This window comes from Gavialis gangeticus, unplaced genomic scaffold (genome assembly GCF_001723915.1).
Source record: "Gavialis gangeticus isolate Ggan-Ray unplaced genomic scaffold, GavGan_comp1, whole genome shotgun sequence".
Lineage (NCBI taxonomy): Eukaryota > Metazoa > Chordata > Crocodylia > Gavialidae > Gavialis > Gavialis gangeticus.
Window position 1 is genome coordinate 45,742,922 of NW_017728997.1, and position 15,018 is coordinate 45,757,939.

Genomic DNA, 15,018 nt, shown 5'->3' on the forward strand with positions numbered 1-15,018 from the left:
TGGCCTATAGTTTCCCGGGTCCTCCTTCCTCCCTTTTTTGAAGATGGGAACCATGTTGGCCCTCTTCCAGTCCTCTGGCACCACTCCAGAGCACCAGGAGTGCTCGTAAAGCCGTGCCAGGGGTCTTGCAATGACCTCGGCCAATTCCTTTAGAACTCTAGGGTGGAGATCATCCAGACCGGCTGACTTGAATATGTCCAGCCCCTTGAATACAACATGCCCAGTGTTGAGGCTGGTGGCTGTTGCACTTGCAGTATTGGACTGGAACTGCATAGGAGGGTATCAGGCCAACACTGAGAAACCACAGCTAGATTAGATACAAGCTGGCAGCATGGCTGCCATACTGTCTCGCAGCCATGCCCAGCTCTCCCCACTGAGGTTGCAGTACCAAGACACAACTGCTTCTATTTACGCATGTCACAGCCCATCCCCATGGAGAGGAACTGTGCCCTGCTCATTGCAGACCCATACGGTCATCAGGCCTGAATGATACTAGGGCCACTGTATTTGCTTACATCCAGGGCATTTTGGGAGTGTATATCATGGCACATACACAGATGCGTCTCATCAGGAGATACACTGCGCTGTGAAGTCCCTGAACCGTGAGTATCCCTGTCCCTGTTCCCTGGCACACCCTTTTACTGCTTTTCATGGCAGCCATGCAGGAAATGCCTCCTCAAGATACCCCTCACCTGCAGGGACCCTTCTGGGCTTTGGGTGGTCTTCCCTATCTCTTGCGCTGACACTGTGGATTATGCTCTGTCATGGCCCCAAGAAGAGCAGGGCTGTGTGTTGCTCCAGGACTCAATGTTACCTGGAAGTGCTGAGCTGGGCACCCTGGTTGGCTTGGCTATTGCAAGCTGGGGCAGTCAGCTCTCATGTTCAGCCATGTGGTTTTGAGTGGGCACTGGGCCAAGTTTCAGCACCAGTGACACCAGCCCTTCACATACTGGTACTCCCACTGCTTCCTGGGCTGTAAGTCCCAATGTTGCATGGTACCATAGCAGAGCTGAGAGCCTGGGTACTTTACCTGTATTGAATGGTGGAGCCATACTCTAGCTTCCTTGAGCAGCCCCCATCATGCACTGCCTAGGGACACTTTGGTACCTGGGGAAGCAGGTACAGACCTGGGTTCTGATCTCCTATCTGAGGCAACCTCATGCCATTCTTTTCTTAGCTGTTCTGTAGTGGGGGCTGTAGCTTGGGCAGGTGGGGACTGGCTAGCCACCCCCAGAGCAGTCGTCATCTTCATGGACCTCAGGCCTTGCTCTTTATGCCTTTTCCCTTGGGCCCCTGCTCTCCCTCCTGGTCTCCACAACTCTGGTGCCTGCTGTCCTGCCAGGCCTGCTCCTAGCCATAGTGTGGTGCAACTGGCTCATAAGGTTGTGCCCAGCCCTGTGCTTCACCAGCCTGGCTTACACAGTGTCTTGGCAGGCATCACTGATGTGGAGGAGGTGGAGGAGTTCCTCAAGGAGGGTATTCTGATGAAGAGCTTCCATCACCCACATGTCCTCTCACTCATTGGCATCTGCCTGCCCCAGGAGGGGCTACCCCTGGTCGTGCTACCATACATGAAGCATGGAGACCTGCGGCACTTCATCCGCTCTGAGGAACGGGTAAGGGATGGGCTAGCTGCGTGGCCCCATGCCTGGCTTCCCCTTCTGGCTATGGGACTAGGAGAACTGCTACTCCTGGGGCTCAGTGAGCCTCTAGTTCAAATAAAAGCAACTCCGTTGGAGGTGGGGGCAAAAGTGGGAGACAATAACCTCCCAGCCCTGCTGTACCTGCAGGAGTCAGACAGCTGTGCCATTGCAGGGCTGACTGAGTAATCAGGTCTTATTTTCACCACACACAAAAGCAGGTGACACCAACTGGATAAGACAGCTGCAGCCTGCAGCACTCTGCCAGCTGAGCCACAGTGGAGTGAGCTCTGCTGCCCATTGGTAGCAGGGTCTTTGAGCAGTTTTAGTGGACATCACCTTCTCCATGCTGGTACCAGTCACCACATGGAGCTATGTCAAAGTCATGGCATGGGCCTGCTCTAGGGGCACTCTGCTGCCCAGGGGGACTGCCAGCTCCAGGCTTGGCACCAAGAGGCTGAGTGATGGCTCTATCTCCACAGAACCCAACGGTGAAGGACCTGATCAGCTTTGGGCTGCAGGTGGCTCAGGGGATGGACTACTTGGCCCAGAAGAAGTTTGTCCACAGGGATCTCGCTGCTAGGAACTGCATGTGAGTATCACTGGGCACAGTATGTGGCTGGAGAGCTGCTGAATGGGCTTCCTAGCCACCCTCTCCACAGGGAGGTGGTCCCATTCCCTTCCAATGGATTCTGTCATGGCAGCCACTGTCTCAGGAGTCATAGGTTTTTCCCCTGCCCACCTCTCTACCACCCAAAAGTTGCAGCAGCGCCAGCAGTTCCAGGAAGTGGAGGCTGAACCCTGGATACGCAGGCTGAGAGCTTCCAACTCATTTCACAAAGCTGTCTGCTAGGAGCAGCTTTGGGTGCTGCTGTCTCAAGGCTGGGTTCAGCCGGCTAACACTGAAGGGCCCTGCATGCCAAGGCCCTGTGTATGTTGCCCCTATTGGTGATTTGCACTCCTCAGCCCTTGATGTGCCTCACAGGCTGGACCAGATGTTTACAGTGAAGGTGGCAGACTTTGGTCTGGCTCGAGATGTCTTTGACAAGGAGTACTACAGCATACGGCAGCACCGCCAGGCCAAGCTGCCAGTGAAGTGGATGGCCCTTGAGAGCCTGCAGTTCCAGAAGTTCACCAGCAAGTCAGATGTGGTGAGTGTGGAATTCACAGCAGGGCTATAGGGCAGCTCTGCTCCTGCAGACTGGCAGAAGGTCTGCAAAGAGTCTACCTGCTCCAGGCTCAGTGCCTTTTGCTGGGCTATTTGCTTCCTCATTGCCCTCCCATCAGATACTATGCTGTCCTTTCTGCCTTGGGCACAGGCCTGGACAAGGGCTGCCTGTGTCCATCCTGCTGGTCCTGCCTAGGAGGGATCAGTGCCTCTTACCCTCCCCTTCATAGGCAGGGAATGTTTCTAACCGGTTTGTACAGGGTTAATACTAGTGACAAGTGGTGAGTAGCATGCTTGATGTCTGCGCAGTGTAAGGTATTGCTGATACTTGGGGATTTCACACAGCCCATGGACCAATTAGAAGAGCTCTCCAGAGTTACCAAGGAGTCTTCTGTAAATGATGCAGGGCTGGCTCTGTCCTGGGCAGTGGGAACCTCACTGAGGGGATGGTTCTGTTGGCTGGTGGCAGGAGTGAACCTCAGTCCAAATGGGACAGATCTGTACTGCACTCTCAGCCCCCAGGGCAGATGAAACCACTGTCAACTCTGTCTGGAGTAGGCTAAGCAATACAACCCCCGGCAGGGCTCCCCTAAGCCCTTGTTCCACTAGTTCCTGCACGTTTAGTGAGAGTCTCTTCCCCTGTGGGGTAGGGGGTGTATTCTGGGATGTACTGGGCTAGAAGGAGCTAGGGAAGGGTGAAGTGTCCCCAGCTGGGGCCTGGCCCCAGAAGCAGTGTTCTCAGCTGCCTGCCTGGTCCAGCAGTAGAACAAACCCTTTTTTCTCTTACTCAGTGGTCCTTCGGGGTCCTCATGTGGGAGCTGATGACACGAGGAGCCTCACCATACAGTGAAGTGGATCCTTATGATATAACCCACTATTTGCTGCAAGGAAGGCGCCTGCCACAGCCAGAGTACTGCCCTGACTTGCTGTGAGTAGAGGGTATCCCCCCACACACCACTCAGCCATGGCCTGGGCTCACTGCCTGAGGGTTGCCCAGGCCTGGTGTCCCCTTTGGGGTGAGGATTCTCTGCTGAAACTCTCGTATACTCCAATAATTGGGACATGGTGGCCCAGGAGTCCCTCTGTGACATTCTCTTCCATTACAACTGCCCCCCTCCTACTTCCCCAGGGTATTCTCCCCTCTCCCAGCTGCCAGGATCCTGCCTGCCAGTCCTCCAGAGCCCTCCGGGGACTGGCACCCTAGCCTGGCTTCTGCCTTCCAGCAGCCCCTGGAATAGGGCCCTCTGCTGAGCTCCTCCAGCTGTTCAAATCCTCCCTTGGGAACTCTGGCTGTGGGGATGGAGGTAGGAGGGACTTGGTGCATAGGTACTGGGGCAGTATGCCTGATTTGTTGATGTGGGTTTGTTCCTAGTGTTCAGCTGAGCAACCTGCTTGGTGTGGCACTGCCCAGCTGTGTAGTGGGGCCGGTTTGTGACTCTTCCTGTGTTAAGGGTCCTGTTTGCCTGGTACAGGTATGAGGTGATGCTGAGCTGCTGGTCCCCGAATTCCAGTGAACGTCCAAGCTTCTCTGCCCTGATTGTGGAGCTGGAGCAGATCATGGCTTCCCTGAAGGGGGAGCACTACATCAACTTGACTGTCACCTACATCAACCTGGAGCACAACCAGCCCTTCCCACCTGCGCAGGGCTCTGAGGATGAGCTGGTCTCCAGCAGTGATGGGGATGAGGCTGAGTGCTAGCAGTAGGCTCTCTCCCTGCTTCACAACTCAGTGCTGGAGCCGGACCCCACTGAGTGCTGGTCCCCCGAATGCAGACGGAGCAGTTCTTCCATCCCAAAGCACACTTCTGCTGCAGTCCCAGGGGCTTGGCCAGACGGTGCTGATTTCAACATTATTTTTCAATGGAGAACATTAGAGTCTGTGATAATAGGATGAAATGATATTTCCCTCTATGGCACAAGCATAGTATTTTTCAAATGTTCTCATGCACTGTTACAGTCTAAGGGGACAGGGGCTAGTCCTGCATAGAAAGGTTCCAGAATTTTTTTTCCTTGGAGAGCTGTGATTCAGGCTCCAGCCAGAGGGATTTTCTTCCTGAAAAGCCAGTTTTCTTCAGAACAAAATTCAGTTCTGAGCCAGCCCTAACTCTAGGATTGTTCCTGTGGGACTGGCTTGTGGCAACAGCTCCAGAGATGCTCCAGAACTCTTTCCTCAGTGGGGCCATGGGCCAGCTCAGAAACATCAGCAGCACTGAATCCTTCCTTTCTGCACCCTCATTGCCTGCCCTACAGACCCAGAACAGCTCAAGAGTCAAAAAGATTGAGGTGGCCTCCTGCCAGGGGAGTGAATGGGCTAGGTGTCCTGAGCAGGAGGAGGCTGGAAGTACCAGTACAGCCCTTGAGGTGACAGGGAGCCTTTTTGGCTTTGCAGAGGGCTTCATGAATGTCTTGGACTTAATTAAATATGTACTTGGATATGGAATAAATGCAGGCCAGGCTGATAGTTACCTCTGACATGACTGCACAACCTGGGTGTGTGAGTGCACTCTGTCTCTCTCTCTCCTGTGAGTATGTGAGTGCATGCATACATATTTTCTGGGACAAGCTGGTCACTGCTGAGGTGAGAAAGGCCTGACAGATGCTGGTAGTAGGGCTGCAGGGGATGTGTGCTCCCATCTGCATAGGTGTGGGGCTGTCACTGGGCACAGTAAAGTCTATGTCCAGGTGGTAGGTTAGGATCTGGCCTGTCTAAAGGAGGTCTGAGAGGCCCCAGGCCCAGCCATGTTTTCCCCTTTACACACCAACCCTTGGGACAGGGGGAGCTGTGAAAATTTAAAGCTGGCCAAGCACATAGAGATGGTAGCCAGGTGAGCTTCTTCATACAGCCTCACTGCACGGTTCTGTGGAGCCACCTTCTTGGGGGCAGGGGGCAGCTCAGACCTCATGGCTTGGTCACCATAGTTCTCTGTGCTCAGACTGTCCCTATACCTCTCCTCAGCCTGTGTGACCATGATGCTTGTCCTTGGGGTCCTATGAGGCAACCTGGCAGCCTTGTGAGGAGAGGCTGGAAGGGCAGGGGAGTTGCACTGTAGTACACCAGCCTCTTTCCATTTGAAGGCACAGGACACATGGCTTCCCTCCAGCACAGTGGAGGTTCATGTGTCCCTTTTTCTTCTTTCCACGCCTCTCCCACAAGCAAGCACCGTAGCCAGACCTTTCCCTCTGCCTCTTCCATGCTGTTCTGCCCCCTCTGGCCCTGTGGTTTGGCTCAAACAATTCTTGCATCTTCTACCCAGAGGAGGGAGTGTCAGACTGCCTATGTGCTATGCAGACTCCTTAGTTGAATGGGGCAGTGCAGGAAAAGGGGCTTCTCAGGAGTGAAGAACCCTACCCATGCTCCCTAGTGCTGTGTACAGGGGCCACAGGAGGGGCCTGAATCTCTTCAAACCTCTTATCTCTCCAAAACTAAGCATCCATCCAAAAAGCTGTGTTTCCTGTCACCCCTCCTCCCCACCCAAGACCCACTTCAGGATCTTCTTAGCCAGACCCTGCAGCTAGGAGGCCAGGGAAGAAATAAAATCCCTCAATCCCAGGTCATGTCACCTCCTGGATAAATGCTTGGATTTTCCCTGATTCATCCAACAGCCAGAGGTTGAGAGCTACTCTCCTCTAGCACTTTTCTGGGCAGAACTAGGAGCCCAGCTCTGTGGCTTCTTACTTCAGGCTACCTGTGTTTGCCTGGCTCATGCCCTTTCTAGGAAGTGAGCTTAGCAGGCTGCCACCTCAGCAGGAAGTCTCTGCTTTTGAACCACACATCCTAGGAGCAGTGTGAGTGTGCAGCAGTGGCATAAACGACTCGCCACTCCTGCAGGTCCCCTGAGCATCTCAGCATGTGGCATCCTAGTTGAGCACAAGCCAGCACGTTGCTTTCTGGCGTTGCCAAGATTTCTTGGACAGCAGTGGGGGCTCTCCTGCTCTCTAGGAACTGGAAGCAGATTTCTAGCTCTGGCTGCAGGGCTTGTTGGGCATCCTGCCCTCACTCTGGCTTGGCTTCACTCTGCTCCCTCAGACCTGGGGGGACACTGGGGGTGGGGGCGTTCTTCTCCAAACTGCTGACTGGGTCTTCAGCTCTCTGCTGCTCCTGTCAGTCTAGACCCAGAGGGTCCCCAGTGAGTGTGATACCAGTTGCCTCTGGATCCCAGCTGGACAATCTCTTAAGAATCGCACTGTCCTTACAGCCTGGCACAAGAAGTAACCCCAGATCATCACCGGCAAGGCCAGGGGAACAGGAGTGTCTTGTTTAGCTGGCCAGCCCCACCAGAGGGCAGTGTCAGCAAAGGATTGGCGGTCCGCCTGCAGTTCAGAGCAAGGGAGCTGGGTTTTGTGCATGGGGTTGACCCCTGATCTGACTTGCTTCTTGCCTGCAGTCATCACTGCAGAGTAGGGCACTGTTTCAATGGGTCCAGGTGTAAATACAACCAGCACCATGCTCTAGCGCTCAGCCCGAGAGCTGACCTCCCCATTCAGTTCTCATTGGCTGCCTGGGTGCTGCTCCCACCCTGCTCCCTGTAGTGCCATTGTGCATGGAGGCAGAGAAGGCCCTGCCCCACTGCTTTCATGTGCTCCACCTGTGCGTCACAGGGAAAAATTCTGCCCTATGCCCTTCCAAGAGCCTTGTCCTGCTGCCCTGCTTCATGGCTGCCTTGGGTGCATGAGCATCACCAGGATTTGCCACCTAAGGTGCTTTTGGAAGCAAAATCCATGGCAGTCTTCTGTGCTCTCTAGACCTCCAGAACCAGGAGCCGTCTACATCACTTCCAGGTCTGGTTTGTGTAGCCGCCTCAGAGAGGTATGTCTCACAGGCTTGTTAGCAGTTGTGATGGCTGAGCTAATTAGTCTGAGTGCAGCCTTAAAATCACAGAATCATAGAAAATTTTCATTGGAAGGGACATCAGGAGCTCATTTAGTCCAACCCCCTGCAGGACCAGCCCCAACTATATTGTCCTAGCCAAAGCTTTGTCTAGCCTGGTCTTAAAAACCTTCAAGAAAGGAGAATTCGCAGTCTCTCTGGTAATCTGTTCCAGTGTTTTACTACCCTTCTAGTGAGGAAGTTTTTCGTAATATCTAGCCTAAGCTTTCCTTGCTGCAGCTTGAATTTCCCTTGTTGAAAAGTGGCTCTACTGCATCCAGGTTTGACAGTAGCCCACTGAAGCACAAGCTGGTTAGTCATGTTACTGTAGCACCAGACACCATCCAGCTGCCAGCCAAGAGTCAAAGCTAATTCACCCAGGCACTGTGCCCAGGTTAATTAGTCCTGCATCAGAGCAGGGGCAGCAGTGTGGTATCTGACACCTGGAGCATTTGGCTGGAGGATGTGGGGCCAATTCAGGACACATTTTCCAAACCTGAGACCAGTCCTGCTTTGGGGACTCCTCAGGACATTAAGACACAGACCTGAAATTCCCTATGATGGAAACTTGAAGACAACGGGTCTCTTTGCTCTGCCAGAAAGGCTGATGCTGGCACCTGAGTTGCCATTAACTCAGGCACCAGCAAAGAGGTGGTATCCTAGTAAGTGACAAGCTATTTCGTAACTAGCCATGGGAGACACCTGCACCTTTTGCAGTGCTCCCTTTCCCCTGCCAAAGAAGCAGCAATGCTTTAGCACAGTGTAACCCACCCTAGTGTACCTGCTCAGGGTGGGTGGGGCCCTGTAGATACTGCTCAGGCAGCCCTGGGGCCCTGACTGCCAGAGGCAACTGGGCATCTCTCCCTCCCTGCCCAGGGCTCCCAGCCAGGGAATGAACTCATTAAGTAGCAGCCCACTGCCCAATGGGGCCTTTGCATTTCCACACTGGAGCTGCTGGTACCCCAGGTGGCCAGGAAGGCTTCCTAGAGCCCCCCATCTGCCCCTGCCATGTGTGGTTTAAGCATGAAATTTTGGGAGTTTGCTTATCAAGTCTCCGTGGTGGGGGTGTTACATCTCCACTGTCCAATCTCACGTACTTCACTTTCCATCCCTGTGCAGGGAAAGGCAGGGCTGGCTCATCCAGACACCCCTGTTCATGAGGCACTTGTACTGAAGCTCCCTTCCACACTTGCCCATCACTCACTCCCACGCTCAGTTCTAAGGCACAAGTAAGCACAGAGATGCCTGCAATGTGGTTGTGACTGTGGACTCCAGGCTGGGGCTCAGAATTGCTGTGTGGTGCGCGCACAGGATGGAGCCCAAAGGAAGCACAGGGTCCATGTGTCCAGTAGCCTCCAGGCCCAGTGCCTCTTCCTTGGGGGCCCTGCCAGGGCCATGTGAACGAGTAATGCTCTGGAATGTGGGCTGGTCTTGGAGGTAGGGTTTCAAGTGTTAGCAAAGCTCCTTGCTAGCTGTGAAACTGGAAAACAATCCTGGCAGAGGGCCAGAAGGTGGAGGGATTGGGACAGATTGGGCAGCCAGGCAGGGACCAGCTGTGAAGCAGTTCAGACCATGGGCTGCAGCTCGTGGACAGATTTGTGTCCTGTAGTGGCCAGAAGGGGGAGTCCTCAGCTCACATAGCTCACAGTGTTTCTTGCAGTAGTGTGGTATTCTGTTCAAGTGTGTCTCCCAGCGTGACTTGTTGAGCAGAAGCTGGATCAGACTTTGGAATTGGGTGTTGTTTCTCAGGAGAGCCTACTGCCACGCTAAAGCTCTTGGGGATAGCAGATTCTGCTGGGACTTTGCATTTTCCCCCACCACTGCCTTTTGGAGTTGGGTTTAATACCCCTGGGAGACCTCCAGGTCCTATGGTCCTCAGCTAGGCTTCAGCTGGGGTGGGGGCACAGGCTGCAGGTGCCCTGGGGCCTGAGCCCAATTGTTGCCCATCATGCTTCACAGGGACCTTGGTACCAAACCATGTTTCCTCTTCAGATTTCTTGAATTTACCCACTGATGTCTTCAAAAATACATAGAAATGCAGAATTCAGATTGAAACATTTAGACAAGAAACCTGAATTTTATATAATAATAAAAAAACAGTTAAAACACAAAATGGCATTTCCTTCCCTTTTTCCTTAACTAGGAGAAGTTGGGGTATGTGTGCTTTTATTTCTCCAACAGTCCTGTCTGGTTGCACCACCAGCACTTCCTGGCACTCGCATGCAGCATATGGACCTTCAGGGGACGGATGTGGAGTCAAAGAGGACTTGGGAGACAGAGAACCAGCAGGGCTGTTGAAGAGCCTGAATTAACCTAAAGTGCTTAGCAAATATGCTTGGAGAAGGAAGAACCCTAGAAATTCTGACATGTTCACATAGGAGCAAATAACTTGCAGGGGTCCCCCAGACACCTAAAATATGGAAAAACCCTAAAACAACAGAGGTGGAAGCTTTGGAACCTGACTCCCATATGCTAAGGGCAATGCTCCATCCCTGGAACTGGGGATGCCTGTCCTGGGGCTAAGGGGCAGAGGCTTCAGCGAGGTGGGGATGGCTCTCCAGTGCATGACATGTGGGTCAGTTGTTTTCCAGGTTCCTCCAGCCATGCCGCATGAGACTAGGGATGAAGAAGAAGTGCTGCTGCCCCAGTCCCTTTTCCCTTACTCCTTATCCCAGAAGCAGAAGTGAGAGTCCAGCATACCTTTTCTAGAACCAGCTCTGTGTCCTCAGTCCTATTAGCTCCTCACTTCAGAGCCAAGCCCTGCAGCGTTTGGAGAGTAAGGAGTGCCCAGGTGTAAGGAGTGCCCAGGCCAGCAACCAGAGCAGCAGAAGCAGGAGGGACAACTGGGGGGCAATACATTCCTACCCTGCACTTGCACTGCCACCTCCCCTGAGACTGGCCTCTGGCAAAGCTCTCTGCAGTCTCTTCTGCTGTTTCCCCTCAGCATGGTGCTCCACTAGCAGCCATGTGCACATGTCACTAGAGGCTGGGATGACAAGGCCACGCACCAGTCAGGGACATATCCTATGTTGCCCCAAGCACTGGAGAGGGGGGACCAGTTCAGCCTGGGGCTGTGCATCAGGGCTAAGGCTTGGGGCTTCTCTAGCGGTGATACCAAACATCACAGGCTGGGACCTGGTGAGTCATAACCACATTATATATATATATAGAGAGAGAGAGAGAGAGAGAGCCACAGGGCCTGTCTTCATTCAAGAGCTTCTGCTCCAAATCCCCTTGCTATCTCTGTTGTCCTACAAGGGATCCTGGGTGTCCTACACGAGCTCCCTGCTTCTCTCCCGTGTTCCAGCCTGGGGACAGACAAGCCAAGGAGCACACAGCTGCTTTGCCTGACCACCGCCCTCCCAGGCTCTCTTGAAACAAACACAGTGCAAAATCCCATTAGTAGACAACTGATAACACCTGTGAGCTTGACTTACCACAGAACCAAGTCTTGGGTATGATCACACTCTGCTGAAGCCACCCTGTAGTCCAAACTTATCCACACTGAGCTCGGGATATGCGGCCCATCCACCCAGTGTAGCTCCCAGCCTGTCAGCCTTTCTCCTGGGCTAGCACTCCAGCAGGTTCAATACTCAGTTCCTTCCCCTGGAGCCCTGTTGTTGGGATACAGAGCCTGGGCAGCTCTGAATAAGGGTGGAGGGCTCAGTCCTGCCACCCTTGGTACTGGTGGGAGTGCCAGCAGCAGGGGGTTGCTCTGGCAAAAGTAGCTGGGAGTCACCTGGTTACGGAGCTTAGAGAGACCAGCATGCAAGAGAGGGACCAGGATTTCAGCTTCCTGCTTCAGGGAACAAGCCAGCCCTACCCACGGGCCCAGGAAGGAACAGGTTGGCCCATGGCTGCCTCCAGCCCTGGGTTCTACCTCTCTCTTGGAGCTGGTGCTGGGCCCCGCACAGAAAGAGCAAGCACTGTGTGGAAATGAGGCCCAGTCCTCTCTCAAGTGATCTCTGTTTGCTTGAAAGCTGGTAAAATGCAGTCTTCATGCAAAGCCAATTTTTCCACAGCCTTGACTCCACTGCTTGGCTAAGCCCCAGTCTTCCTGTGAGGAACCATACAAACATCCCTTATGGCTGGGCATACACAGCCCTCATGGCCAGGTGTGCTCATATCTCTATGGCCTAAAGTGCACATCCCCCTAGCCAGGTGCACACATTGTCTGCAGCCAGGAGACACCTGGAGGACATCAAAGGAGGACTAAGGCTGATCAGTTAGCTCCTGCTCTGGGAGCTGGCCATGCACAGAGGCTCTACAATGCAGGTGGGCAAAATATGGCCCGCGGTGCAGATCCAGGCTGCCAACTAATTGAATCCTGCCCACAGGTGGGTGCCTGTCAATTGACTGTATCCGTTCTGAAATTGTCTCAATGATGTATTTAATTTTGCTGTGGAATGGACTCCTCAGCTACTCAGAGGTTGCACCATGGGAAGGTATACATCTTTCATCCGGTATACACAGAACAGGAAAACATATTCATCTTGGCAGGAATCACTGCTCATAACATCAAGAGATCTGGAATACTGCTTAACCCGGCAAACAAAGCCCGAAAGGAAGACATCCACTACATGATGTGACTGAAAAATATGGCCAAGGGGGACAACCTGGTGAGTGATCTAACGAATGAGGGTAACCTAGGCAGTAATGATCACAACATTATCACTTTCACTGTCTGTCGTAGGGCTGGGAAATCTGTCAGTAAGGTACACATTCTTGACTTTAAGAAAGCTGATTTTAATAAGCTAAGGACTTTAGTGAGTAATGCCTTATGGGATCATGGACCACAGGGGAAGAGTGTGGATGAAGAGTGGTCGTTCCTCAAGGATACTATACTCGGTGGACAAAAGTTGTCCATACCTGTAGGCAAAAAAGGGGACACAAGGGCCAGGAGGCCATCTTGGCTCAATAGGGAAGTCACAGATCTTCTGAAAAAGAAAAGGGAGGCTTACCAACAATGGAAGCTAGGAATAGGCCCCAAGGAGAACTATGTAAGATTGGCCCACAGCTGTAGAGGGCAGATTAGAAAAGCAAAGGCGGTGACCAAATTCAGGTTAGCAACTGAAATCAAGGACAATAAGAAGTCTTTCTATAGGTATGCAGGTAACAGGAGGAAAACCAGTGGAAGTGTGGGACCACTGCTCAATGCATCTGAACATCTGATCACCAACACCAAGGAGAAAACTGAACTCCCGAACAAGTACTTCACATTTGTATTCCACCAGGCTAGGAGTGATAGCCTGCCGAATGCAAATATGACACAGAATAGTCACAGTAGGGATGATCACCTACCAATAGTCAATGTAGAGCTGGTGAAAGAATAGCTAGAGAGGCTGGATATCTGTAAGTCAGCAGGACCAGACGAACTCCATCCAAGAGTGCTGAATGAACTAGCCAAAGTCACCTCAGGACTGCTGACAAACCTCTTTGAGAATTCATGGCACTCAGGAGAGGTCCCAGAAGACTAGAAGAGGGCCAGTGTTGGGCCATCTTCAAGAAGGGGAGGAGAGAGGACCAGGGAACTACAGGCTGATCAGCCTGACCTAAATCCCAGGAAAAAGCCTCGAAAAATTTCTCAAGGAGTCCATATATGATAAGCTAGTAGAAGGCAAACTTCTGAATGACAGCCAGTATTGTTTTGTCGTGGGTAGGTCATGGCTGACTAACCTCATCTCCTTCTGCAACCAGGTTACTCACCACCTGGATAAGGGAGATTATGTTGACGTCATTTACTTGGACTTTAGGAAGGCCTTTGACTTGGTGTCCCATGAGGCTCTCAAGGTAAAACTAGGTGACTATGGGCTCAACAATTCTACAGTCAGATGGGTAGAAAATTAGCTGTGGGGTCAAACCCAGAGAGTACTAATAGACAGATCTGTGTCAACCTGGTGGAAGGTAGCTAGTGGGGTCCCCCAGGGTTTAGTACTTGGACTTCATCAGTGATCTGGATGTGGGGCTGAAACACACACTGGCAAAGTTTGCCTATGACACTAAGCTGTGGGGAAGTGCAGCCATGCCTCAGAGTAGGCTGATGACCCAGGAGGACCTAGACAGATTAGTTAGATGGGCGGACCAGAACCAGATGCTGTTCAACATTGAGAAGTGTAAAGTTATCCACCTGGAGAGGAAAATGTGCAACAAACTTACAGGCTCGGTGGTGCTCCGCTAGCTAACACCATGTCCAAAAGGGACCTGGGGGTCATAGTTGACCATAAAATGAATATGATCCACCAGTGTGATGGTACAATTAGCAGAGCAAACAACACACTGGCATGCATCAATCGATGCATCTTAAGCAAAACTAAGGAAGTTATTCTCTTGCTATATGTGGCATTGGTGAGGCCACAGCTGGAGTACTGTGTCCAGTTCTGAGCACCACGCTTCAAGAAGGATGTGGAGAAGCTTGAGAGAGTACAGAGAAGAGCCACTTGTATGATTAAAAGCCTGAAGAGCAAGCCATATGAGGCAAGTTTGACAGATATGGGACTGTTCAGCCTAGAAAAGAGAAGACTTCAGGGGGATTTGGTGGCAGCTTACAAATATATCATGGGAGAGCATCAAGGGCTAGATGAGCAACTATTCACCAAAGTGCCCCAGGGGAAAACCAAGGGCAACAGTCATAAACTCCTAGAAGAAGGTTTCAGACTGGATATAAGGAAAACATTCTTCATGGTTTGTGTGACCAGACCCTGGAATAGACTCCCAGTGGGGGTGGTGCAGGCGCCTACCCTGGAGATCTTCAAAAGAAGACTGGACACACACCTTGGTGGGGTTATTTGACCCCAGCAGTCTTTTCTGTTCAGAGCAGGGGGGACAGATCCGATGATCTCATGAGGTCTCTTCCAGCCCTAAACTTCTGTGAATCTGTGTCAACCTCTATATACAGTACTCAAAAGAGCATAAATCAGGGCAAACATTTTTTAAAAATAAAATTGAAGTAAGTTATTGTAGATTTTTGATTTTTAGTATATGATTTTTTAATCTATAATTTGCTAAAATGCTATTTTCTGAAAGATTTTATGTGTGTGGCCCTCCACCCAAAATAATTTCCCACCCCTTCTCTACCCTTATCTTGCTGCCTTGGTAATGTGGGGTGGAAGACTTGACACTGAGGTGAGAAGTAGCCAGGATGTGATCCTGGCAGCCAATGTCTGAGCCAAATAGAAGCAGGCATCCAATGGACCAGAAGCCTTGGTTCAATTCACTCTTGCTCCCTCTGCTTTGCCAGAGGACTGGGGATTCAGTCCATATCTGTTGATGGCAGCCCACCTTGAAGAGAGCACTGCAGGGCAGATGTGCAATAGTGCAGCTCAGTCATTTCTGGCCATGGCAGGG

The 15,018-nt window shown here is 52.1% G+C and overlaps 1 protein-coding gene across 3 annotated transcripts in view; it reads left to right on the top strand.

The window, feature by feature from the left end:
* The window catches only part of MST1R (macrophage stimulating 1 receptor), a 68,110-nt gene extending 62,821 nt beyond the window's left edge, over positions 1–5,289 (top strand). For all 3 annotated transcript variants that reach the window (XM_019505136.1, XM_019505137.1, XM_019505135.1), the window contains 6 exons: positions 522–602; positions 1,435–1,616; positions 2,123–2,232; positions 2,626–2,791; positions 3,600–3,736; positions 4,281–5,289. In XM_019505136.1, the coding sequence (XP_019360681.1) occupies positions 522–602; positions 1,435–1,616; positions 2,123–2,232; positions 2,626–2,791; positions 3,600–3,736; positions 4,281–4,506 (902 nt within the window). In that variant the 3' untranslated portion in view covers positions 4,507–5,289. The remainder of the gene's footprint in view (positions 1–521; positions 603–1,434; positions 1,617–2,122; positions 2,233–2,625; positions 2,792–3,599; positions 3,737–4,280) is intronic.
* The last annotated feature ends 9,729 nt before the right edge of the window (positions 5,290–15,018 follow it).